This window comes from Rhipicephalus microplus, unplaced genomic scaffold, assembly GCF_043290135.1.
Source record: "Rhipicephalus microplus isolate Deutch F79 unplaced genomic scaffold, USDA_Rmic scaffold_42, whole genome shotgun sequence".
NCBI classification, from domain to species: Eukaryota; Metazoa; Arthropoda; class Arachnida; order Ixodida; family Ixodidae; genus Rhipicephalus; species Rhipicephalus microplus.
In genome coordinates this window covers 3,276,354-3,302,460 of record NW_027464615.1, presented here as the reverse complement: position 1 = coordinate 3,302,460, position 26,107 = coordinate 3,276,354, and the positions used below count along the sequence as shown (strand labels likewise).

Genomic DNA, 26,107 nt, shown 5'->3' with positions numbered 1-26,107 from the left:
GTGTAGTTCTCTAGTGTTTGAGGCCAGGACGGGAGTATTGCAAACCAACACATATCGGGCCAATTACGAAGGGGTAGACACGGTAACCATTGCGTGTGGAGAGGAAGAGGAAAGTGCCGAACACTTGATAATGTTCTGGGAAGGGCTTCTTTCTATAGTTCAGGATGATGGCATAGAGTTTTTCAAAGCACTGGGGTTTAGGGACAGTGAGGGCAAATTAGACTTTAAGTGGGTAGAAATAACTAGAAGAAAGCTATTTGATTGGGGGCTAAAGTCAAGGCACGAGGAAAAATTAAACCCTTCAATGCAAAGTACGAGTCCTCAACCTCAATATTTACAGAAAAGAAAGAAATAAATCTAGTTTGTGGCTTGGTGGCGTTAGCCACCGCCCGATCTAAAGGGCATATTCATATCAATCCATTCATCCATCCATGCACGGCTCTGACCATAGCCTCCTATATAACTTTTGTGCCCGCGCATTGGCGCTGAATACATAGGCGCCATTCATCCCTCATAGTTCCGGTGCTTGCCGTTAGAAGACGCACCGATCCTATAACAGCTAAGGTCCCTAGATGAAACAAGTTTCCAAGGTAGCGACACCTTTCCCCTTCCTTTTCGCCTATGTTCCTGAAGCGCCCCCTAGAAGGTTTAAAACTTTCATCCAAAAGCTAATGTTTGGGTTTTGTTGCTACGGTGAATAGATGTAAATGAAACAAAATGGAACGAAATAAGACGTAGAATAAACAGTTACCTTTATGAACATAAACGGCACGACACAAGAGCAAGCGGGATGTGCGTTACTCAACCGGCAACGTTGTGCAGTTTTATACTTTACACCACTAGCCATGGCGTCTCGCGGAGTACATTTTAGTTTCACGGCCGCGGTATTTCGTCCAGTTCTAACTAGTCCACTTCTCCGATTGTGTTTTGTTCGTGCTGTGACACAGTTAACATGCTTCTTGCTGGATCTTGTAAGTGGCCACAGGGGGTGACGTTCTGTCGATTGATTACAACCAGCTTGTGCACACGTAAGAAAAAAAAACTACGACCAGACTGGTACGAACACTCGTCCAGCAGCACTGCGATGACGTTTTTTTTAAATGTGCCCATTTGGACAATTGTGATGCCAAGGGATTCTGATGCGGTGCTGGGAACTTCCTGAAAAGTGAGAGTTCTACTGGTGAGGTGTTTCGAAGCAGCGCGTTTCGGCTCAAGCGAGAACTGGTCCAGAGTGAAATGTTTCTGAAGGTGCGTTGATTACAACCTACAGCTGCTCTGTACACGTGCGTACCCACATGTATTTGTACCAACTGGCATGCACTAGACACGCATTAAACGCGCGCCTGGCGTTTCAATAAAAACCTACAAGTGAACTCGCTTCGCAGATCCGCGTCGACATACGTCGGCGGAGTTGCACGAAAGCATTCGCGTGAAATGGTTCATAGTTGCACTTCATAGTGCGCTTCATCTCGGAAAGCACGAGGTAAGTTGAAGAGAGCGAAACCATTTTCTGTTGTTTACGGCAACGCAGCATTGCTGAAAAACGCAGATGTTACATTGAACGAGCATGGCGAAACAATCTTGGTCGACTTAGCGCACACCGAAACGCTCTTCCTCTTTAGTTTATGTTCTGGCTACGATTTTGTCTTTGGTCACGGCGACAATCCGGCTGGAGCCATATGCGCATGCGTACTCGTTTTGAACCTTTTGCATAATAATAAATAACACCACCAGCCATTTGCAAGATCACGTGCAAGTAATGCACCAATTACAGACGCGGATGGCAGAGAAAAAGAGGAGTAATTGAGAGAGTGAGGAGGACGGCTCGAGAACAATGAGTGACGCTACCTTGTTTCATCTAGGGACCTTAATAACAGCAGACGACGCGGCCTATGCACACTTGCGTTTATGAAGGGCTAGAAACCATTTTCATTGCATTGGATTATGTGTATACGTTAAGAAGTTCACACACATAAAATTTTCAACAGAAGCACTGTATGCAGAACGCAATGCGAGCTTTTAAATTTCATTTTGCGCTCAAAGCTTGAGCACTTTTCGAGACAACGGTTTGTCATGAAAATCTTTCGCCAAGTCGTGTTTGTCAGACGCACTCGTCGCGTAGTTCACAAAACGTGGGCAGAGAAATTTCACGCACAAAGTCCAAAAGTTTTTCATGGTGACCTGGCGTCGAGGACTTGAGTTTGTTACGTTTCTGTAGGATTTCCGCGGCGTTTTCAACGGTCGCCTTCAGTGGCTGGTTCATCTTTGTTGCTCTTGCGAGGAAAGCTTCTGCGTAATTCTTAAGAGAATGGAGAACCATTACCAGCTCAGTAGACAGATGGAGGAGTTCACCTCTTTTCTGGTGCCTAATTAAGGCATCCGATGGCGCAGAGGTGTTTCATTTAGTCACCGGAGTGAATAATTTATCACAGGAAATGGTTTCGTGGACTGCTCTTACAATATAGCCACCAACCATTGCTAGCGCAGCAACATCTGGCGTTCGGAGCTACGTCTTCTCCCTGTCGCGACTCTCCTCGAGGGTCATGGTTGCCTCTGCTAGAAATGCTTCGCCGTCATTCTGCGCTGCTCTTGCCAATCGGTGTGGGAGTGCTGATGAGTAGCAGCTGCTGTCTGCTGTCATCACGTTGCAGCTGCTAGACGTGCAGGTTATGCCAGTCCTCAGTGCTTTCTCCATTCCAGAAAAAACTGTGCCCTCACGTCTGTCGGGTCGTTCGAGCCTGCAGATTTCCTCAACCACCCAAAGAAGGCCTGTATTGGTTCAGAGGAAATCTTCCTAGTCAGAACAAAACTGAAGCGTGTGGCCGTGAGAAGGTGCCGAGCGCACTCCACGTTTAAGATGGTTGTTATAAGCAAGCCCTCGTACGTTTCCTTCGTCAGAAAATTTTTGACCGGGCTCTGCTGCTTGATTTCGGCCAGGTAGTCAAATTATGTTTCAAATCAACATAGTCGTTCATCCTCTTCAGATTCGTACTGCTTGCAGTCCGGGTTGTACTGGTGGACATGCTGGGTGCAGTTGTTAACATCCATGAGGGTGAACCAACAGTACAAGGTGTCCATGAATACGACGGTGGGACCCACGTGGGCGAAGCTTGCGTCACATGCATGACCTGCCTGGTCTTTCAAGAGTTTCAGGGCCGTGGTTACAGGTGGCGAAACGCTTTGCACTGCCCTTCTGACGTTCATTTTTTTCCATGCTCGTCGGATGTACGTGCTTTTTGTCGAGAACCACACTGGCTTGATAATACTGCGCTGTTGCATTTCGTAAAGGTCATTCAGGTACTGGGCGTTTATTACTGCACCCTTTCCGATATCGCGCGACAGAAACTGTGAGCGTACGTTTTTGATTAAATGACACTGATCTTAAGCGAGAAAAGTTTGCCGTTTCGATTTGTCGGATGTGGTATGCAGTGCTTCAGGTTACCCCCACACAGCAGTTGGAACGCCTTCAAGTTAATACGATGGTTGTCGGTAATGATCCGCATGATTCTAAAGCCTATACTCCCAACTTCTTTCAGTACCTTCGTCATGATCTGGTGAAGGTTTTCACCGGTCCAGTTTCTAGTAAAAAATAGGCTACGGGATCTTATATCTCGTTGACAAGGCACCTAAAATGACGCAAACCAGCGAGTTTGCAGGAACTGGCTCTTATGGCTTGCCCGGTTGCTTTTGCGGTAAGCAGTCACCATAGTCTACTTTGCCAACGAAAGCATCTCTCTGCTTAAGATAGAGTATAGCGCTGCTTGATCGTCATTTCGTCCACAATGAGCGAGCACGTCTTTGACTGAGCACTCGTGTGTGAAGCGAGCTCAGCTGAGAGCTTCCGCTTAATCAAGTCTGTGACGGCTACTTCTTTGCGTCACGAACCGAGGAAGCACTCTAGCGTGCTTCGACAGGGTAGATGGAGTAGGCCTGAGCTCTTTATGTGATTGTATGCTCTCGCTGAGAGGTTACAATAGATCACTGCGGTGGAGGACTGTAACTTCTTACGTCGGTTTCACCTTCTGAAAAATTTTGACCTGTTCCGGCTGTATTGAGGCAGCCAACTCATTTTCATTTGCCTGCTCGACAACCTGCAGAAACGCTGGGACATATCAGTCTTCTTTAAGTTTCTGAAGCTCCCTTGTATATTTATCAACAGTTCTTTTGAGCCTTTCATTTAGCGCCCTCAGTTCGCGTTCCTTACGCCTTCACTTCCGTCTTTCGATAGTTGGCAAAGAAATGCATGAAGCTACTTGCACTGCTACAACCACCTTAACCGTTCCCGGATGAAGCCTTGGTCATTCCTGCTGCAGGAGTTGAGCACTTCTTCAACAAGTAGGGCGTTCGAAGTGCACGACTGGTCATTTCGTAAGTCCGTAAACACATGTGGTGGGCCACCACCGAATGCTCTTTTTTTTCTTGTTGGCTTGCCAGTTATGACAGCTACAGCCTGCTTCCTGGTGGCTGCATCGCTCCTTTCGGTTTGTTTGCAAGGTTGCAAATATGACGGGTACTTGTTGAAGACGCTGGGCACAAAGCATTTTTTCAGTCTTCGCGTCGTGCACCCTTATTTAAAGTCAGACGGGACGAAGAGTCGGCTGCAAACGGTAGAATAGCAAGATGTGCTGCTCGGGGTCCAGTTGTCTCTCGAGATTACCTCAAGCCTTTTTTCGCGAAGTTCTTGGTCATTCGAAATTCCCTAAATAGGTACTTCGGTTTCTTTCCAGCCACTCCAAGATTTACAGTATGGTACACAGCAGTACGGCATTGTGGAGCGTCTGCAGTGCAGTCAAACTCCTGACCATGCATGAACAGCCGCCTTTTTAAAATAGTGCTGAATATAACAAAATACCGCGTTTAGGCACGATTCCTTGAAGCAAGCGGATTTTCTAACAATGTTACACTTTTAACAAGGAACGTACCAGCAATCGGCCATAAGTTGAAATAAAGTGAGCTTTATACAGGTACGGCTGTCTCAGCGAGCGCTGCAGTTATTGAAGCTCTTGGGGGACACGGGCCATGCCAGGAAAAACATCAAGGACAAGCAGAGTTTTGCATTGAGCATGGCAGAGCGAATTTGCGCGTGACGGGAAAACCGCGGCGTAGCGGTGTGCGCCGGCTGCTGTAGCAAGTGCGGCACGAGCTGGATGGTTGGATGGATGTATGGATGGATTGTATGAATAGATAGATGAATTGATGTGGCTGTGCCCTTTAGCTAGGGCGGCGGCTAACGCCACCTAGCAGAAGTACTTAGTAATATGGGATGTGAGCACCCCTGGCGGGGCGCCTAGGTGCAAAATGAGAGTATCGGGGGACGGCGCTGAGGGACCGACCGCTCAGGCACAAAAGGTATAGAGAAAGCTATGCTCCGACCCTCTCACATCCCCAGATACTTATATAAAGTTGAACATCTATCTATCAAAACTGCACCACTGAGTCGGCATGGTTTCGCTGTGATATAATCTACGTTTTGGAGGCACATCTCGAGACCTGCGGCCTGTTGGGACTCCGGGTCCTGCCGGTCTCGTTTTCGGTAGCTGGCCCCGTCGCAGGATCCATCGTCCGACAATTCAGCGAGAAGAAGCGCCCGAACGATCGACAGAGATTTATTTACATGTTGAGAAGTGATCAACTGATCCAAAGAGAGAAGAGAGAGAGACATACAAAACGTCTTCGGCATTTTATACCGCAGCGTTGCCAACACTAGGCGCACTGTCCGCATCGTCAGCCAATACGGTGGCCCCCGCACCTTGGCCACGAGGGAGGGGAAATACACCTCACAACACATGGAGGGGCACAACCTAACACGATGCCCAAATATGGTCACGACGCCCTAAAGATGCCCAAACATGGTCATGAACGCACAGGAGATTCCGGAATTCTCCCGGCGATGGGGTGGAGCCTGAATGGGGAGGTGGGGGTCGACGACACAGTCGGTTAGGAGCCAGTTCACCCCGCAACTCCTCTTGCTTGGTTCCCTAGCGCGAAACCAGTGCGTTGACCTTTGTTCTCGCTTGGCTGCAAGGTCGTCCCAGGTGCAGGCTATCCCGGCAATTCGCCGATGATCTTTCAGAGGGGTTCGCAAACCTTCGGAGAATCCCAATGCTGGGGCCGGTCGTAACAGTCACTTTGTTCTCGCTTGGCTACAAGGCCGTCTCAGGTGCAGGCTATCCTGGGAATGCGTCCACGACCTCCCAGAGGGGTTCGCAAACCTTCGGAGAATCCCAATGCTGGGGCTGGTCGTAACAGGCCCCGTACACGCGTGAATGACATTTTTACTCTATGTAAATCTGTGAGCGATAAATACAGCAAGCATAGCATGCACTCTTCAGTTGAGAACTCTGCAGTATACGTGTCTTTTAAAGAGAACTTTGCCTCGCTGGCCAAACAAAATTGTTTGCTCCGTCGTTACCTTTTGCAATGTTTTCATCCCCACAAATTCATCAGCTTGTTTTTGAATTCATTCGTGCGATATCAAGCTCAGCGGGACCATTTTTTGTAACTGTCAGAGCCGTGTACTCCTTATCAGTCGAAAATCGATGCAGTTGCTAAGCCTACTCGCTTCGCTAACCTGTGGTCAGCCATCATGGTTTTGATAGGAAGGAACATGTTGCTCCGTGGCAAGAGGAGCAACGTTTTTCTGTTTAAATACGAATATTGGGGACATCGCCGTTTCTCCCTAAATGGAGAGAACGTTACTCCATTTTTGCAAGAGTGCGTATGTTGTACAAACTCGCATTTGGTGCCACTATTGTTGATTTTACAGTATATCTTTCCTACTAAAATAAAAGCGGTACCCGGTGCCACCTTAAGGGCACCAACCTCTCCTTTTTCACAACTTTATTAAAAAAAACATGCCTACAAGTCGTGCTGATGAGGCGTTTGCTGCCGTTTAGCCAGCTTCACATGTAACAAGTTTCGCATTGCGTGACGTGAACGGGCAACGAAGGTAAATTACACGTCCAAACACGATAATCATGACATGCGTGTCATGTCTAACATGACTACATGCTACTCTCACAGCGCACTCGTGGTCGTTTCGCTCGCTTAACATATACCAAACTTGTTCTTACGTGACGTGGATAGATGACGAAGGTATAAGACTGGTGCAGACCTATCACGACATGCGTGTCATGAACGTGTCAACATACCAAGTTTATGATGCACTCGTGGCCGTTTTGCTATCTTCCCATAAAAATTCTGTATTACGTGATGGGAATGGACGATAAAGGTAATTGACACGTTCAAGCATGATAGTCATGACATGCGTGTCATATTAAACATGACTAAACGCTACGCTCACAGCGCGCTCACGGCCGTTTCACTAATCTCACATATACAAAATATGGTATCATGTGACTTCACTAGATGAAGATGGTAAATGACACGTCAAACATGATAATCGTGAAATGGAAGCCATGTATGTAGTGCATAATTTACGTGCGCTTCAAAACGTTGTGTTGATTTTAAAGTGTCATGTCGATCGTGCTCATTCGTGCTTAGCATATAATCACTTCCCACTGTACGGGAGATTCGCCAATTTTTTACAGCGAAAGCTTTTTTATGATCACAACTTGGATCACGCGCAGCGCCACAGTTGGCTGCCACCACCGCCACTGATATCCGTAACCACATCGCACGAAATTCAAAAAAAAAGAAAACAAGTACTGACACAGTGCGCCTCGACACAGTACCGACACAGTGCGCTGGGTGCCTGCACAGTATTCTACCACTGAGCCACACTGGTTTTCTTTGCTTTATTACCTGTTTATAGGTGCGTACATCAAACCACAAGCACAACAAAAACAAGCAGTAATAGTCCGACAGAAATTCAAATTACCTAAGTGCTGCCAAGGACTTTTCCCTCGACAACCACTCAGGTAAAATCTCCTGAGTTTTCTGCAGTTCAACAAACTTGGCCATACATTCACGGAAATACATTCGTGCAGGCCATGCATCCTGATCGCGATAGAAACCTGCCGAACGGGCCCGCCATAAACAGTGAAGTCCACATAGCATAATCTAATCAAAAGGCATTCCCTCTTCGTCCACTATTGGCAGAAATGTTATACCATTTGAATTTAAAGGTAATTCTTTCCGTAACGTCCTTTGAAGTACATCCCAAAAATATACTCCCCACCAACAATGTAAGAAAACATGGTCAATAGTTTCCGGTTTTTCACAGATAAGGCAATTTGTCCCCCAAGGTGAGTAAAAACCACGGTCTGCTTCAAATGTCCTGACAGACAATGTACCTGTGCAGCTTGAAAAAGAGAGACTACGCGGCAGGAGCCACTTGCATTCTCTGCACTCGTTTAAGCACTTTTTTCCCTTCAACTCCAGCGTACATGGCACGGTACAGGGGTTCAGGTAAAACATCACATACATCTTTGTACAACTTCTTTGAGTCACTGAAAACAAATATTCATTGGAAAATTTAACAGATAAAAACCATACACTTCGAATAACCTCCTTAAGATACCCGCGCACAGCACTGGTCATGTCATTCGTGCTAACCACATATCCAGGTAAAGCCCGCATCAGTCTCATTTGGCACCCTGTACGTAAGAAAGGGTCCCTTGTGTAGCGAAAAAAAAGAACCTATTTACGACTTGGCGTATGAAAAGATGTGTTACACCCAACCCTCCGTGTTTCACTTTTCGAAACAGATTAGGTCGGCTGCATCTCTCCCAGTTCGAAGCCCACACGAACACTGCAAGGATGCGGTGGAGCTTCTGTATCTTTGCCCTTGAACAATGAATTACTTTCATCACTTAAGAAAGTTTTTAGGCAAAGAAAAGATTGCAGGCAGTCGCCCTAGAAAACACCGACAGATGATTTCCGTTGCACCTATTGGCTTTCGTCCGCATTTCTTTCGCTTGTTCTTGCCAGTAGTTCTCAATATCTTTATAAAATTCCAGTGGCACCCCAAGGTACTTGACAGGTGTGGTTACCTATTGAACTTTGGCAAAATAGTCTGGTCCTGACGACCACTCACCATGCCGGAAACCCAGACACTTTCTTCAGTTTACTAGACTGCCAGTTGCGTTGCCGAACGTTTTAACCACACTGATGGTAGCGGTAACACTATCTTGATCGATACAACAAACAGCCCCATCGTCGGCATATGCCAAACTTTTAACTTCAGATTCTTGTAACCTAAAGCCACGAATGCAACTTTTTTGAGTTATTGCTAAGCACAACAATTTCATATATAAACTGAAAAGTAGGGGACTCAGCGGGCAGCCCTGATGGACAGAACGCTTTATGTTAATTGCATCTCCGAGCGTCTTATTGATTACCAGTCGGCTCATGCGATTCCGGTACTGCATAGATACTCCATCTCTGATTAGAAAACCAATGTTGATATGGTCAAGGATGGCAAGCAGAAGGTTGTGGGAAACACAATCAAAGCTTCCTCGAGATCGATCTGTAGAATGGCTACCCCTACTTGATTGGCATCGCTACACTCGAGCACGCAGCGCATCTTGTGTATATTGGTCACAATGGAGCGTCCCATAATCGCACATGTTTGGTGAGGCCCTACCAATTCTTTGATTACCCCTTGAAGTCGCCGTGCTAGTAATTTCATTAAAATTTTGTAATCACACTTAGTGATATAGGTCTATACGAAGAAACTAATTTTAACTTCTCCGAGTGTTCTGTCTTAGGTATCAAAACTGTATGTGTTTCACTAAAGGATCTAGGGAGGCCATTAAGTTTATAAGCTTGATTGAAGACATGTGCAAGTACTTGGGATAAGTCCTTTTTAAACTCCTCATAGAAAGAAACACAAAGCCCGCCCGCCCCGGAGATTTACGAGGATTCATTTTATCTATAGCCCTTTCAGCCACTAGGCTAAGGCGGGCTTTATTTCGGCAAAGTAATCGCTATAATATGACTCATAAAGTGTTTTAAAGCAGCGAAAGAACAACCAGCCGTCACACAATGCTAATAAAGTAACTAGTGGGCCGTCCAATGTTCCAACACTGGACGACAATAGCTTGTTCTTGTTCAGCTAATAAATGTGGCGCATACCCACTCAGGCATAGTTCCTCATTGTCGTCAGCCACTACATGAACCATTGTCACAAAATTCCTCGCTAGTGTTTAGCAGATGCCATGTTTCTCAGAAGATTGATGAAATATAGCATATCGAACGCTGGCCTACTACCCCCAAATTTTTATTATTATTGCCGCAGTGGGCATCAAGCAAGTTAGTGTTGAGAAGAGGCTCTTAAAGGCCCCTTTTCAAGCTTTGGCGTTGACTGTGCTGGGCCTGCTGCGCAGGCCTGGCGTGTTTGTTTTTTCAAATGCGAAGCATTTCTTAGCGAACTTCGGGGACTTTGAGCGTATCTATCTATCTATCTATCTATCTATCTATCTATCTATCTATCTATCTATCTATCTATCTATCTATCTATCTATCTATCTATCTATCTATCTATCTATCTATCTATCTAGCCGCTTACGTTTGGGTGCTCTCGTGGTCACCCTCTCGACTTGGCGTGCACCAAAATTAGCATGGGAGGTTAAGATGGTTTGACGAATACGGCGCGCTGGTCAAAACTTTAATAATGTCACAATCCCGTCGCGTAGGTCGTCAAATACTTCCCGCCAGACAGTGGCATATACACACGGGTGGGTATGTGCCGCTGGTATGTGGGTATGTGCAACAGGTGACTGACACTAAGTATCTACCCCGAAAGGACGAGAACATACATGGGCGATTTCAACGCACAAGCATTAAGGAATACTCGACACCGGTAGCGTCGACCTGACGATTGCAAAAATTAATTGTCAGGGTCCCAGCAAGAATCGAACGCAATCATTATACGTGGCCATGAAGCATTTTACTACAGAGCTACGCCAATTCTGGGAATTATGTAAAGAGACGCTATCCTTCGTGAAACGTCAATAGTGGTTGCAGTGCTGCCTTGCCTATTATAAAAACGTAGCAGTGCCAGGGCTAGCATCCTCGCGAGCATCAGCGCTTCAGTAGTGGTTGCAGTGCTGCCTTCCCTATTGCCACGTTCCATTTCTCAAGTTTTGTTATCGCCCAAAACACTACAAATTCTCAGCGAAAAATGCACGTGCCCTTTTCGAGAAGCTTCCTGACTTTAGTAGGCCATTTTGATAAGATCACGCTCACTCTGCGAACTGTACAGATTATTTTGAAACCTACGCCACCGCCAGCGATAACGCTAGAACATTCGATGGCAAGAGTATAACTGCCGACACACATACCACGGTTGCCAGTACCGACAGATGGGACTGCGTGGCTTCGACGTCAATGCACCGCGTCCACAGCCAGGAGAACGACCACGTGACATCGCCGACTACCTGACAGGAACTCAATGGATACCACGAACTCCTTCCCGTTCGCCGTCGCCCAGCTGGCGCATGTCACCGCACCCCCGGCAGTACTCTGGCCCAACGCGCGGCCGGTCTCCTAGACCGTATCCGGGAAACTAAGGGCAGCAACCGATGGAGGTGCGGTTGCTGTGCGACGAACTACCGAAGATCCTCCGACGACGACGACGCCGCGACGGAGCTTTCCGAACACAACGCCAACCAGGCAAAGCCCTGACGGCGAAGCTCACTTTTCGAAGGTGGCCTGACGACGCAACATGGAAGCAACAGAGCAGGCCGACGCAGCCGTGACCCGACGCCACGCCCTAACTGTAATGCGAGACGGCGAACTAGCAACCTCGACGTTCTTATCGACGGCCACAGTGTGACCGCTCTCGTCGATACTGGAGCCGACTATTCCGTCATCAGTGGGTCTTTCGCCGTGAAGTTAAAGAAAGTTAGGACAAATTGGGAAGGCCCTGAAATCCGCACAGCCGGAGGTCATCTCGTAACGCCTGCAGGAATCTGCACAGCGAGAGTCACCATCAACGGCCGTATTTATCCTACAAACTTCGTAGTCCTACAGCGTTGCTAGAGAGATGTCATCCTTGGCATGAACTTCTTATGCCTCCATGGCGCTGTCATCAACCTAAGAACTAAGTCGATAACGTTATCCACTGAAGAAGCACTACCGCCGCGCACGCCGTCAGGACACCATGCCTTGAATGTGCTGGAAGAACAAGTCACCATTCCGCCTGGCTCCAGCGTCATTATTTCAGTCGGCGCTCATAAATCACCTGACTTGGAAGGCGTCGTTGAAGGCAGTCAGCATCTGTTGGTCACACGAAATATTTGCGTCGCAAGAGGCATTGCAGAGCTGCGGGGAGGCAAAGCAACGGTTATGCTCACAAATTTCAGTGATGAGTAGAACATGTGAACAAAGGAACAACGGCCGCATATATCGAAGAAATTGTGGATGCCACCAGTGCTTTCGCCCTCGCCGATTCTGCGGAACCTGCTCAGAGTATCCAAGCCCCTCCCATAGCTTTCAACGTCAATCCCAGACTTCCAAATCATAAGCAAGAACAGCTCAAGGCCCTGCTCCTGCAATACGAAGATTGATTTTCATCGTCATCAAAAATTCGGCAGACCCCAATCACGAAACATCGCATCATAACCGAAGAAAATGCCAGACCACTCCGTCAGAGTCCATACAGGGTTTCGACGCGAGAACGTGAGGCCATGAAGAGAGAAGTTGATGAAATGCCGCGAGATGACATCATCCAGACGTCCAAGAGTCCATGGGCGTCCCCTGTGGTGTTAGTGAAGAAAAAAGGATGGGACCCTACGTTTCTGCGTCGAATATCGCTGCCTGAACAAAATCACAAGAAAGGACGTGTATCCTTTCCCTAGAATAGACGACGCAATTGATCGCCTCCATAACGCCAAGTACTTTTCGTCAATGGACCTCAAGACTGGCTATTGGCAAATTGAAGTCGACGAAAGATACCGAGAGAAGACGGCGTTTATAACACCGGATGGTTTCTTCGAGTTTAAGGTGATGCCCTTCGGTCCTTGCTCAGCGGCTGCAACTTTTCAACACATTATGGATACAGTACTGGCAGGATTGAAGTGGCAGACTTGCCTTGTGTACTTGAACGACGTCGTCGTATTTTCCTCGAGTTTCCACGAGCATCTTCGGCGCCTTGAAGCTCAAGACGTCCGGAATCACACTAAAGCTAAAAAAGTGCAGAATTGCGTACGAGGAGGTCTTGTTTCTAGGGCACGTTATTAGCAAATCTGGAGTTCGTCCCGATCAACTGAAAACAGCCGCCATTGCCGACTTCCTGCCGCCCACTGACAAGAAGGCAGTGCACCGATTTCTGGGCCTGTGCGCTTATTATAGGCGGTTCATGAAAAACTTCACCCGCATCGCCGATCCTCTCACTAACCTTACCAAGGCTGACGTGGAGTTCAAGTTGGAAACGCCACAGGAACACGCTTTCCAGGAGCTTAAACATCGCCTCCAGACGCCTCCGTTACTTGCCCATTTCGATGAATTCGCCGAAACAGAAATACACACTGACGCAAGCAGCGTAGGTCTTGACGCCGTTCTTGTGCAGAGGGCTGACGGACTTAAGAGGGTTAATAATTACGTCAGCCGATCACTATCAAAGCAGAAGCCAATTATTCCACAACAGAAAAGGAGGGCCTCGTCAGCATCTAAGCTACGTCGAAATTTCGCCACAACCTCTACGGCAGGCCCTTCAAAGTTGTGAGCGACCACCACGCCTCGTGTTGGCTAGCCACCTTGAAGGACTCTTCAGGTCGCCTCGCACGATGGAGCCTGAGATTTCAAGAATATTACATTACCGTCGTTTACAAGTCCGGCAAGAAACACTCTGACACCGACTGTCTCTCTCGTGCACCTGTCGACCAACCACCACCCGACGACCCAGATGACGACTACTTCTTGGAAACGATAACTACCCACGACTTCGCTGAACGAGAGCGGGCCGACCCGGCACTTAATGCCCTAATAGAAGACCTCGAAGGCAGGACCGCCGAAGTCCCAAAGGTATTCAAGCGCGAACTTGCGTCGTTCTTCCTGCGAAACAATCTTCTCCAAAAGAAAAACTTTTCATCGCTTAGAGCCAAGCACCTCCTTGTGGTGCCTTCAGCTCTGTGACCAGAACTGCTGCAGGCCCTGCACAACGATTCGACAACAGGGCACCTCGGTGTTTCTCGCACGCTCGCGAGGGTACAAGAAAGGTAGTATTGACCACGTATTACCACCGACGTCACTCGGTATGTGAGGACATGCCGGGACTGTCAACGATGCAAGACACCACCGACAAGGCCGGCGAGACTTCCTCAGCCAATTGAACCACCTCACCGACCTTTCCAGCAGATTGGTATGGACCTACTAAGGCCGTTCCCGACGTCGGCTTTTGGAAACAAATGGATCGTCGTAGCTACCGACTACATCACCCGCTACGCCGAGACAAAAGCCCTGCCAAAAGGCAGTGCATCCGAGGTAGCTAAGTTCTTCATCGAAAATATCGTCCTACGTCAAGGCGCCCCGGAGGTCCTTATCACCGACAGAGTAACGGCATTTACTGCTGACCTAACTCAAGCGATCTTGGCATACAGCCAGACAAACCACCGCCAGACGACAGCGTACCACCCACAAACCAACGGCCTCCCCGAGCGGCTAAACAAGACAATCGCCGATATGCTGGCAATGTACATCGATGTCGAACACAAGACGTGGGATGCCATTCTTCCGTACGTGACCTTCGCATACAACACGGTGGTGCAGGAGACGACGCAGATATCTCTATACAAATTGGTCTACGGAAGGAGCCCGGCAACAACGCTCGAGGCCATGTTACCCAAAGTCAACGACGAAGAAAACCTCGATGTGAGTGAGTGCCTTCAACGCGCCGAAGAAGCCCGACGACTCGCGCGTCTCCGTATCATGAATCAACAGACGACCGATGGCCGCCGATACAATCTGCGATGACGATTCGTGGAATACCAGCCCGGTGAACGTGCTTGAGTATGGACGACGATACGCCGACGTGGACTAAGTGAAAAGCTTCTGCGACGGTACTTCGGACCGCACAGTGTGGTTCGACGTTGCGGTCCACTTGATTACGAGGTTGTTCCCGACGGCATCTTGAACTCTCAACGACTCCGATCGTGACCTGAAGTCGTCCATGTCGCGCGCGTCAAGCCGTTTCATGCGCGTTAACATACTGAAACAGTGTTTTTTGTATTATTATTGTATCGTATTTTATTGATTGTACTTTTATGCATTATTGTTGTACCTTCATTTTAGTTAAAGCGTCGGGACGATGCCTTTCTCAGAGGAAGGCAATACCACGTTCCATTTCTCAAGTTTTGTTATCGCCCCAAAGCACTCCACAATTCTCAGCGCAAAATGCGCGTGCAGTTTTCGAGAAGCTTCCAGTCTTTAGTAGGTCATTTTGATAAGATCACGCCCACTCTGCGAACTGTACAGATTATTCGGGAACCTACGCCACCGCCAGCGATAACGCTAGAACATTCGATGGCAAGAGTGTAAATGCTGACGTACTTCGCCGCTTGTCAGTAGTTGGTCTACAGCCGACGCTCCGTTCACTGCTATCTGCGCAAGACTGCTACTGTAATCGAACTTTCTGTTTACCGGGCACAAGTTCGCCCAAATAAACAGTTAAATCCCAACATAAAGTCTCCTGTCTTCGGCCACGTCACGACGCCGTGACACTATTATATAAACGTAGCAGTGTCCAGGGCCAGCATGCTCGCGAGCATCAGCACTGGTGTTTCTAGTGAGCATGTTTCAGTTGGCATCGTTGCGCAAGTGCAGACAACTTGTTATATAAACATATGCAACTCTTCAGCAGATGTCTTTGCGTGCGACATTTGTACAGACATTTAGCGTCGTTTCATGACGTGTCGCTTCATGAAAACATGGAAACACGGTCACCTTCCCTCCGCATACTTCGCATAACGTGAATTCTCAGGTACGTGGAATCTGCTGAATTTTTTTTGTTTTTACACAGCTGTGATGAGCAGTCCAGAGAAAAGGTGCAAAATGTTGACACATGTCGCAAACGTCACCTGTCATCCCATCTTTGTCTCTCTCTCTCACACACACACACACGCAAGCACACACACTTAAATATATATTGTTACGGATGTGATGGGTTTATTTACATTGAAAAATGTCAGCGCTCTACCGTCACTGCCGAATCACCATCGCTCCAGCGCGTCCAATCTCTTCTTCTTCCTCGCTTTTTCAGTCCGCGTTACATTTCCCTCCGGGCCAGACGAAGCTCACCGAGCGAGTAGAAGCGATCGGTTGTTGTAGGGCTTCAATCGGGCAATGTGAACAATTTGCGTCTTGCGTGAACGCCGGTTCTGAGCTGTCACTCTCGCGACAGCGTAAGTGATGTCACTTAAGCACTGAGTAATGACAAACGGTCCTGAGTACTTAGAAAGAAACTTCTGGCAAAGTCCCTTTTTTCGAACAGGCGTCCACAGCCAGACCAAATCACCTGTAGCGAAAGTCACGGGCGGGTGTTTTGCGTCGTAACGGTCTTTCGCGCGAGCGTGGGCGGAAAGAGTTCGGAGCCGAGCAAGTCGACGAGCTTCTTCGGCGCGGCACAAAGTCTGCGCGACACTGGCGTTTTCGTTCGTCGAAAATGGAAGTATGGTGTGAAGGAAACTTTGCGGATGACGAGCATAGAAAAGAAAGAAAGGCGTATAACCTGTGAATTCGTGTTTCGCGGTATTAAAGGCATATGTAACAAAAGGTAATACGGCATCCCAGTTCTTGTGATCCGCTGCGACGTACATTGAAAGCATGTTGATGATGGTACGATTGGTGCACTCAGTGAGGCCGTTGGTCTGAGGGTGGTATGGCGTGGAATGGCGATACTGACACCCACAAAGCCGTAGCAACTCTTCGACAACGTCAGCGGTAAACTGACGGCCGCGATCACTATCACCACACGAGGGGTCCCATGACGAAGTATGATCGAGTGTAGAAGAAACCATGACACATCAGATGATGTGGCTGAAGCAACCGCCATCGTTTCAGTATACCGCGTCAGGTAATCTACGCACACAATAATCCAGCGGCGGCCGGTGGTAGACTTGGGGAAAGGGCCCAGTAAATCTATGCCGACTTTTTCGAATGGTGATGTCGGTGGCTTAACCGGCTGCAGTGGGCCGGCCGATGGTGTGGTAGGTTGTTTGTGGCGTTGGCAGACATCACAACTTGCGACGTAGTGCTTGGTGGTCTTCCAGAGTCGTGGCCAGTAAAAACGTTGTCGGATACGGTGAAGCGTTCGGGCAAATCCAAGGTGCCCAGACGTGATGTCATCGTGCATGGCTTGGAATACCGCAAGACGCACAGGCATTCTGGCACGACGAGTAGTAGTGTGGAACCATGGCTGGAGTAATTCTTGCGATATAGTAGGGCGTCATGAATCACGAATGGCGTGGCGCGTTTAGAGCTACGAGCCACATCAATCATTGGTTTCAGCGAAGGGTCACGCTGTTGTTCGTGACGAAAGACATCCAAATTTTGGGAAGTTGGATGAGATTGCGGCCAGGTAGTTGTCAAAATCATCATCATCAGCATCAACAGTTGGAGATGGAAGACGAGATAAGCAGTCGGCATCTGCGTGACATCGACCGCTCTTGTAGGTCACAGAATAATTATATTCTTGAAGCCGTAAGGCCCAGCGAGCCAACCGACCAGCTGGGTCACGTAGTCCGACAAGCCAACAAAGCGAATGATGATCTGTGACGATCTTGAACTGCCGGCCGTACAAATAAGGTCTGAACTTTTGGACGGCGAAAACAACTGCAAGACATTCCAGTTCGGTGACCGTATAATTCCTCTCCGCCTTAGTCAAAGTACGACTTGCATACGCCACGACGTGCTGCCGGCTATCGTGATATTGAACTAGCACGGCACCAACTCCGATACCACTAGCATCTGTTTGCAGTTCCGTGAGTGCCTCCGGGTAGAAATGGCGCAAGAGGGGCCCAGAAGTAAGCAAATACTTCAGCTGCTCGAAAGCAGCCTCACACTCAATGGTCCATCGAAATGGAGTGTTTTTGCGGAGCAACTTTTTCAGGGGATGAGCAAGCTGGGCGAAGTCTTTGATAAACCGACGAAAATAAGAACACAGGCCCACGAAGCTACGGAGATCCTTCAAAGACGTCGGTTGCTTGAAGTCTCGGACAGCACTGATTTTGTGCGGGTCTGGTCGTATACCGTCCTTGTCAACTAGATATCCAAGCACAAGGACTTGACGCTCACCAAAATGACACTTCTTTGCGTTTAAAACGAGACCAGATTGTTTGACGCAGTCTAGAACAACGCTAAGCCGATGGTTCTGTTCGTGGAATGTCTTGCCAAAAATAATTACATCATCGAGATAACACATACATATCTCCCATTTGAGACCGCGAAGGATGGAGTCCATGAATCGCTCGAAGGTAGATGGGGCATTGCATAAGCCAAACAGCATAACGTTGAATTCAAATAACCCATCAGGCGGGACAAAAGCAGTCTTCTGTTTGTCAGACGGATGCATTGGTATTTGCCAGCATCCAGACCTTAGGTCGACAGACGAAAAGTATGCGGCCGAGGGCAGACAATCAACAGCATCGTCGATGCGTGGTAGCGGATACACGTCTTTCTTTGTGACGGCGTTGAGACGGCGGTAGTCTACACAGAATCGCCAAGAGTTGTCTTTCTTTTTTACCAATATAACAGGAGCTGCCCAGGGACTGCTTGACTTTTGAATACCGCCTTTCTGCAGCATGTCGTTGACCTGATCGGCTATCACTTGCCTCTCTGACGGGGATACGCGATAGGGTTTCTGGCGTATCGGTGTAGCATCTCCCGTGTGGATGCGGTGGTGCATACGGGATTCGGGCAACATGGAACAACGCTTGTTTTGAGCGAAATCAAAGACTCCCGCGTAGCGTGTAAGTACCTCCTCAAGGACATTCTGCTCGGAAAAAGGCAACGACTTGTTGTTCATACGTTTAATCTCGGCTGAGTAGTTGGGCGCAGTATGACTGATAGCTGGAGACTCTGAGACCATTCTCACGTCAATTGTGGCCTGCTCCTCGAACGTACCCAGTTTGAATCCGGCTAGTAGAACAACAGGCTCTGAGGCTGCGTTGAGTGCCCACAAGCAAGCATGTCCGTCGATGGCTGTTAGGACAGACCGTGGGACCAGCACATTCTTCTTAATGGCGTTTGCATGATCAGGCTCCACAAGTCCAGTGCAGGGTCCTGAGCGGACATGAGAAGAGCATACGGGTACAAACACTGCTGTCTGACCAGGGATCGCCACATCTTCAGACAACGAAAGAGCATCGATGGGCAGAGTCGGAAAATCGTCAACTATTGCAGCGGGCAACGTACTTTGTAGAAGAATCTCTCCAGTTCCACAGTCAAGCGTAGCACCGCATTCATGAAGGAGGTCTATCCCTAAATTGATGTCATGAGTTGCGCGAGCCAGTACGGTGAATTCAACTCGGAAATTTTGTCCACCAAACGTGAGTACAACTGAACAAATACCAACAGGGCATAACGTTTCGCCTCCAACTCCACGAAAAGTTTCTTTACTATTCCACGCGAACATAACTTTGTGACCCAAGAAACGATGTTTGAAACGAAGGCTCATAACCGAAACAGCAGCACCAGTGTCTACAAGAGCAAGAGTATCTACACCGTCTATACACACACGCACTTTCTTCATCAACATCACAGCAGAAGGAGGAATTGGCGAAACTGACCGTCCCGCGACCGCACCTCCATCGGTCGCACCAGTTAGTTTCCCAGCTGATGCGGGGAAGGTGACCGACGACGCGGAGACGGCGACCAGCGGGACCGTGTCGGAGGCGGCGTCAGGCTTCTCTCGAAGGCAGGGGACTCGCTGCGAAATTCGTTAGGCCATTGCTGTCGGGGACGGTGGTCGGCCGAGTGAGAAGTCCAGGTTTCGTGCATACGAGGCAGGTGCGTCGAAAAACGTGGCGGCACAGGCGTTTCGTACATACGAGCCGGATACGTCGAAAAACGTGGCGGTGCAGGCGGCCGCCTGGGACAGAAGCGCGAAATATGCCCTGGGAGACCACATGTGTAACAAACGGGGACTTGTCGACTTACGTTAGCCGGAGCTGAGGTGGCAGAAGTACGCGGAGACGGGTCGTGCTCCGCAGGAACATTTTGTGATGAAGCATAGTAATCTTCTGGTAGAGGCCTGGTTGACGACGGTCGGGGGTCCGCAGCGGCACGTCGAGATGATGACATCCGGTAGTGGCCACGACCCGTCGGGGAAAACGGAAGCCGCGGGGTAAAATCTGCAGTTTCTGTGCGTGGTCGGTTTTCGACGTGACGCTCTCGCATCCAGTAGGGAGGTGGTTCGGGGCACGCGGCGAACGAGCATTGGTGGTGAACGTCACCTGCTTGAAGTCGTACGAGCTCTTCTCGAACTACCCGACGTACGAGGTAGGAAATGTCTTCGCAGGTGGCGACGTCCATACTTGCGACAGTGGGAACATTGTCCAAGCGCCCGAACTTGGGTAAAATTCTTCGGGTCTTCAACGCCTCGAGTGCGCGACACTGCTGCCTGAAAATTGAAGGAGTGTTCAAGTTTTCTTTTGTTATCGAAAAATTGTACACGTCCTCGGCGATGCCTTTCAACAAATGACCGACTTTGTCTTCGTCGGACATATTTGCGTTGACGATTCCGCAAAGCTTCAACACTTCTTCAATGTAGGTTGTGCACGTCTCGCCGGGCAACTGAGCCCTACGTGACAGCATTTGCTCAGCTTTCTTTTTCATGGAACTAGTGTCCCCAAAGCAGGCCTTCAGTTCCTTAACAAATATATCCCAAGTGGGGAGGACATGTTCATGGTTTTCAAACCAAAGCAAGGCTGTCCCAGCAAGGAAGAATACTACGTTCACGAGCTTCGCCGGTGTGCCCCATTCGTAGTAGCGGCTCACTCTGTCGAAGTGTTTTAGCCAAGCGTCCACGTCTTCGTCAGTTTTACCTGAGAAAATTCGTGGCTCAGGTGCCCAGTAGTCTGGTTGTCGAGGTCGACGGCCACCTTGTGCCGTGTCGGTGGCACTGGTGGATGCAGCAGCGTAGGACGTCGATGGAATTGCTGTGTCGTCGTTCATGCTGATGTTGTCCGGAGGTAGGCCAGCTAAGCGTCTGCTTCTTCGAAGAACTTCTGCTGCGGGGTCCAAGATGGCAAGTTACCCAGAACCGCTCCACCAAAGCTGTTACGGATGTGATGGGTTTATTTACAATGAAAAATGTCAGCGCTCTACCGTCACTGCCGAATCACCATCGCTCGAGCGCGTCCAATCTCTTCTTCTTCCTCGCTCTTTCAGTCCGCGTTACAATATATATATATATATATATATATATATATATATATATATATATATATATATATATATATATATATATATATTCATCATTTTAGCTCTCGTTGAACACATGTGTGCATTAGGCAAAAAAGCAGAGTATCATCAAAAGAGTGCTGCAGTGATAGTGAATAGATGCAGTGAGATGTATATTCGCAGATCTTGAAAAATCCAATGAAATCCAGTTGTTTTAGTTTAAATTTTTAAAACTTTTTGAAGAATAAAGTTATCCATTTATGTATATACTTACGAAAACGTCACAGGCCCCGAATAACTATAGGCAGAGCCGGGCATAAGGTGCAATTACTCACAAAACGAATGTTTTAATACACGGATAGATAACTGCTCAAAAAACAAAAAATTAGCGAATTAACAAATGATAAAGATTTACGAAGCTTCATTGTGATATATGACTACATGCCAAAGGTAAATAGTTTTTTCTAAAATAACACAATGGGGACATTCACATCATAACCTTTACGTTGCATGAATAGATGCCACTGGCTTAAACTGATCATTTGCCTAATGTTTATGAAATCTGCCTCTCATGTCAGCTCAATATGATATTTAACGAAAGATTACCATAGCTCTTTTGGAAAGAACAAAGATACTTTACAGATAAAAAAAACATAGCTACTGTTGTAGCGGCTTACCGTTTAGTGGATGTACGACCATGGCATTATATATCATGTTATTATTCTTGTTTTTATCATCCATTGTAAACAATCCTTGTAAGTAATCTTGTTCCCTGATTTGAAGGTATTCTTAATACAAGTTGCACAAAATATCACTGGATAACATTTTGAGACTTACATGGTAGGTCCGAAGAAGTATATTCTTGAAAAGTTTGCATAGTCAGGAGTTGTTTTGTTTACGAAATCCAGTTCACAATATTTCTTTGTATGCATTGTCGTGTTTACTATCCATATAGTTGAAAATTCACTGTAAAACTGGCAAGAAAAGAGTGCCACTTTGTCATAGATTGTAAATACTTTTAGTTGGTATTATTTATGACTCTCAAGTCAAATAGAGTATATTAGCAACCATTGCAGCGATTTCCATCGTAGGTTTCGTGTTACGTGCTTCTCTCATGAACGGAACTGATATTTATATACAAAAACATGAGATCGTGAAGAACATTTCTTGATTAACAATTTTTCTGTATTTCATGCCATTGCGAATTCCCTTAATTAACGGCAGAAATTCAGTGGTGAGAGTATGTTACATCTTCCATTAGTATACGAAACTAAGCGACAAAAGCTAGTGTCTATATGAACTGCTCAAGCGTATCTAATGCACTTCATTCACATTTTTGCGAATATGTGCAACATATGGGCATATCGACCCTTACACATAACCACGATGATGTACGTACAGGTGGCCAACTTAGGGTTCGGAAATAACCACTGCTGCAGTTGCGCTGGTTTATGAAGCACATGTTGGATTCTTAGGAATGTTTTTTTATATTTGGATTTGGACGTCCCAATACCATTACAATATTAAGAGATACACCGTGGTGGAAGGTTTCGAAAACTTTGACCACCTGAAGTTTTTTAACGTGCACTCATACCTGAGCACCGGGCCCACAGCGCTTTCGCATCCATCGAAAATGCAGCTGCCGCAGCCGTGATTACAACTCGCGACGTGTTGGTTAGCAGCCGAGTGCCTTAGCCACAAGACCACCGTTGTGAGTATTAGGAATGTTACGCCGCTCGACTTCAGCAGTACACCATATTTCGGCAGTTGGGTCACTTTCGTCACTTTGTAAAGAAAAAAATACCTTTCTTGCGAACGTGTAGAGACAGATGCTCTTCCTCTTTAGTACCTTTCTATTATTCGTGAAGAATGCTTGAAATAAAGGTCTGTCAAGTACTCAGATACGGATATATAATGGTTTACAAGCTATAAATTGCTGATGTGAATGACTGCTGGTACAATATAACTTTATATTATAGTTATTGTGGTTGCCTACCTAATGCTTTGATATATTTACGAGAGACGCCATTGTGGAAAGCTCTCTTTTTTGTCCCTCTTGGTTTTTACCCTGCACTGAAATCAGCAGTCAGCGATACACAAGTTTTCGCGTTCATCGAAGTGCGGCTGCAGCAACCGGGAGTCGATCCCACAATCATCGGACGGCCATTGAGCAGTGTACCAACTACATCTGTGTGGCGGGTCATGTGAAGCAAGATCGCTCCTTCATCGACCAGTCATGACCAGGTGTGTGTGTTGCATAGGCTTGGCCTAGTTGTTTCATGGTTTTTCGAGCAGAGGCACTATATTTGTTTTTTTTACGTAACTTAGGACACTTCTGTGCTATGCGACATCGTAAAGACCCGTCATTTTTGGAAGCTCTTACAAGCACTGATTACTTACACTAAACTTGTCAGAAAGTTCAATTTGCATGTATGCGTAAACCTCCTAGTAGGTTTTTCACCGCGAAAGCTGTTATGAGAGCACTCGACTCACGCGTGGCGCTGAAGTTGTCCGCCGCTGCCACCGCTGCCCCTGCCGGCGTCCGTAACCACCATCGCAAGAACTAAGGAAAAAAAGACAGTACCAAAGACACAATGTGGCTCGGACCCGGTTTCGCTGCGCGCCAGCTCAGTATTCCACTACTGAGTCATGCCGGTGCTGCGGATTTCATGGCAAACTTGTCTCGGCAAGCTTGATGTCGGGAAATAAATCGCGTTAATATGAGTATTAGGGGTTTCAGACCAGCAAAACAACAACCAAGCGTCACACAATGTGACGCGCGAAACGAAAGGGTCGTCCAATGCTTCATTTTTTTACAAAATATTGTTCTTGATCACCTAATAACTGTGGCACATACCCACTTCAGGCATAATTCCTTGCAAAACTCTTGCGAAATTTCTTGCAAGTTTTTAGCGAATACTATGGTTCTCATAAGGAATGCCAACCTATTACCCAGAAATTCTTATGAATACTGTAGTGGGTACCCAGCTAGTGTGCTTGCAGCAGTTACCCAATGAGTGTCTCGAAGAAGGCTCTGAAAGGCTGCTCTTCTACCTCACGTTGCGACTGTGTCATGCCTTTTGTGTAGGCCTGGCGTTTTTTTTTTTCTGAATAACAAATATTCAGTGCTTCATCGTACGTTTGTGGACTTTTTAGGGAATACACGTACTTAATTTTCAGGTGCCGAGTCGAATGTTTCCAGTTTTACACTTTTTCCTTCAATATATATGTATTAAAATGCATTATCTCATGTTATGACAGTGGTTCTATCTAACAAATTACAGAATTTTTTGCTCTTCTAGATTCATCTTTAGCATGTTACGTGCGATAATGTACACAAACACCAGAAAACATGCAGTAATAAACAAATATCAATAAACCATTTTGATGAGATATCTTGAATGGTCATTCATACATGTTATCAGGTGCCTTGGGCACCAATGTGGATAATACGTCCAAAACAGGTTACGCTCGATGCATTAAGGCGTAGTAAACGAGCATGGGCCACCAACAAAACAAACTAAAATTACTCAATTTGCGTAATTTGGTACACCCACCAAAAGGCACGTGCTTCCAGCTTAAAGATCTACTCATGGCAATATCTTTAACAATTGTTTTACATTGTGATCAAATTAATTTGCAGAGTGCGTGAGATGAGCGGCAATGTTTATTCCATGTGAGCATTCTGACGCTGAAATTACATTATAGTAGTTCACGTGAAAGAAAAATGTGACTTTCTTCTTTTAGTTTTCCATCTGGTGAATATATAAATTGTATTTATTGACGTCATGCAAAACACAAATGAAAAAAGGCGCCCATGTAGACATCTCAGGTAGCATCGATGAGTGTGGGCGTGCTCGCATCAACTCCGTATATTATTGTGCTTACCCACTGTTGAAATCATATCAACATCACCGCGTTATTAGGATACAATCATTCAAGTGCGAGCGACATGCTGGCCGTAAGGTTTTTAACACACCAACCAGGTTTCTTCAACCGGGCCATCGCTCGAGTATGCCAACCCACTACGCTGAGTACTAGAGCACAGCGCGAAACCTCGGCATAAGCGTAGCCCGGAGACAATCGCGGATGAGAGAAGACTGCGACCTGAAGCTAGCTAAGGACACTGTTCACACTATCAATGAATCACACTTTGAAGTGATCCAGACACCGTAACTCCAACGCGTTCTGCTGTGAACACGGAAGAAGACTTCCTCGCACCTGGCGGGGAAATTGATTGGCGATGGTGACAGCAACACTCATGAAAATGTGACAACTAGAAATATAAAAATGAACAGCTCTAAACAGAACTACGCAGCGCACAGTCACTTGTCAGATCGTCAGTTGGACAAGTATGTCAGGATAACGAACGTTTAGAAAATCCCCGGTTGCGCTCCTATGCAAACCATGCAAAAATTTTTCAGTTGAACCTTTTAGTTGAACGAACTTCGAAATGGTGAGTAATTCTGTTGAACAAACGTTCTCTGTGAAGCCGCCTCAATTATGAGATCAGTTAGTGGAGTTTTGTACTTCGCAGCACAGGTGTGAGTGATACGTCACGCACTCAAATAGATCACGCAACCTGTGACGTGCCGGATGCAACCATCGTACTACATTGTGGCTTTCAGGAAGCACCAACTAGCCAAGAACAAGTCCTTCTGTAGCCTCCTTATCAGTTGTCGCACAAAATTGCATATACACCCTACACGGCCGTGACACTGCGGCCATGCGAGAGACTAAAAGAAGCCACGTACGCTTCAGTACCTGCGTACAGCTGTCAGACATGGAAATTGTTTCGATGTTT

General features: G+C 47.2%; 1 protein-coding gene across 1 annotated transcript in view; it reads right to left on the bottom strand.

The window, feature by feature from the left end:
* The window catches only part of LOC119167338 (uncharacterized), a 111,042-nt gene that overhangs the window by 45,097 nt on the left and 39,838 nt on the right, over positions 1 to 26,107 (bottom strand). Inside the window, exons 2-3 of the mRNA XM_037418803.2 lie at positions 22,141 to 22,277; positions 21,981 to 22,075 (exon numbers count right to left, since the gene is read on the bottom strand). Coding sequence (XP_037274700.1) covers positions 21,981 to 22,075; positions 22,141 to 22,277 — 232 coding nt within the window. The remainder of the gene's footprint in view (positions 1 to 21,980; positions 22,076 to 22,140; positions 22,278 to 26,107) is intronic.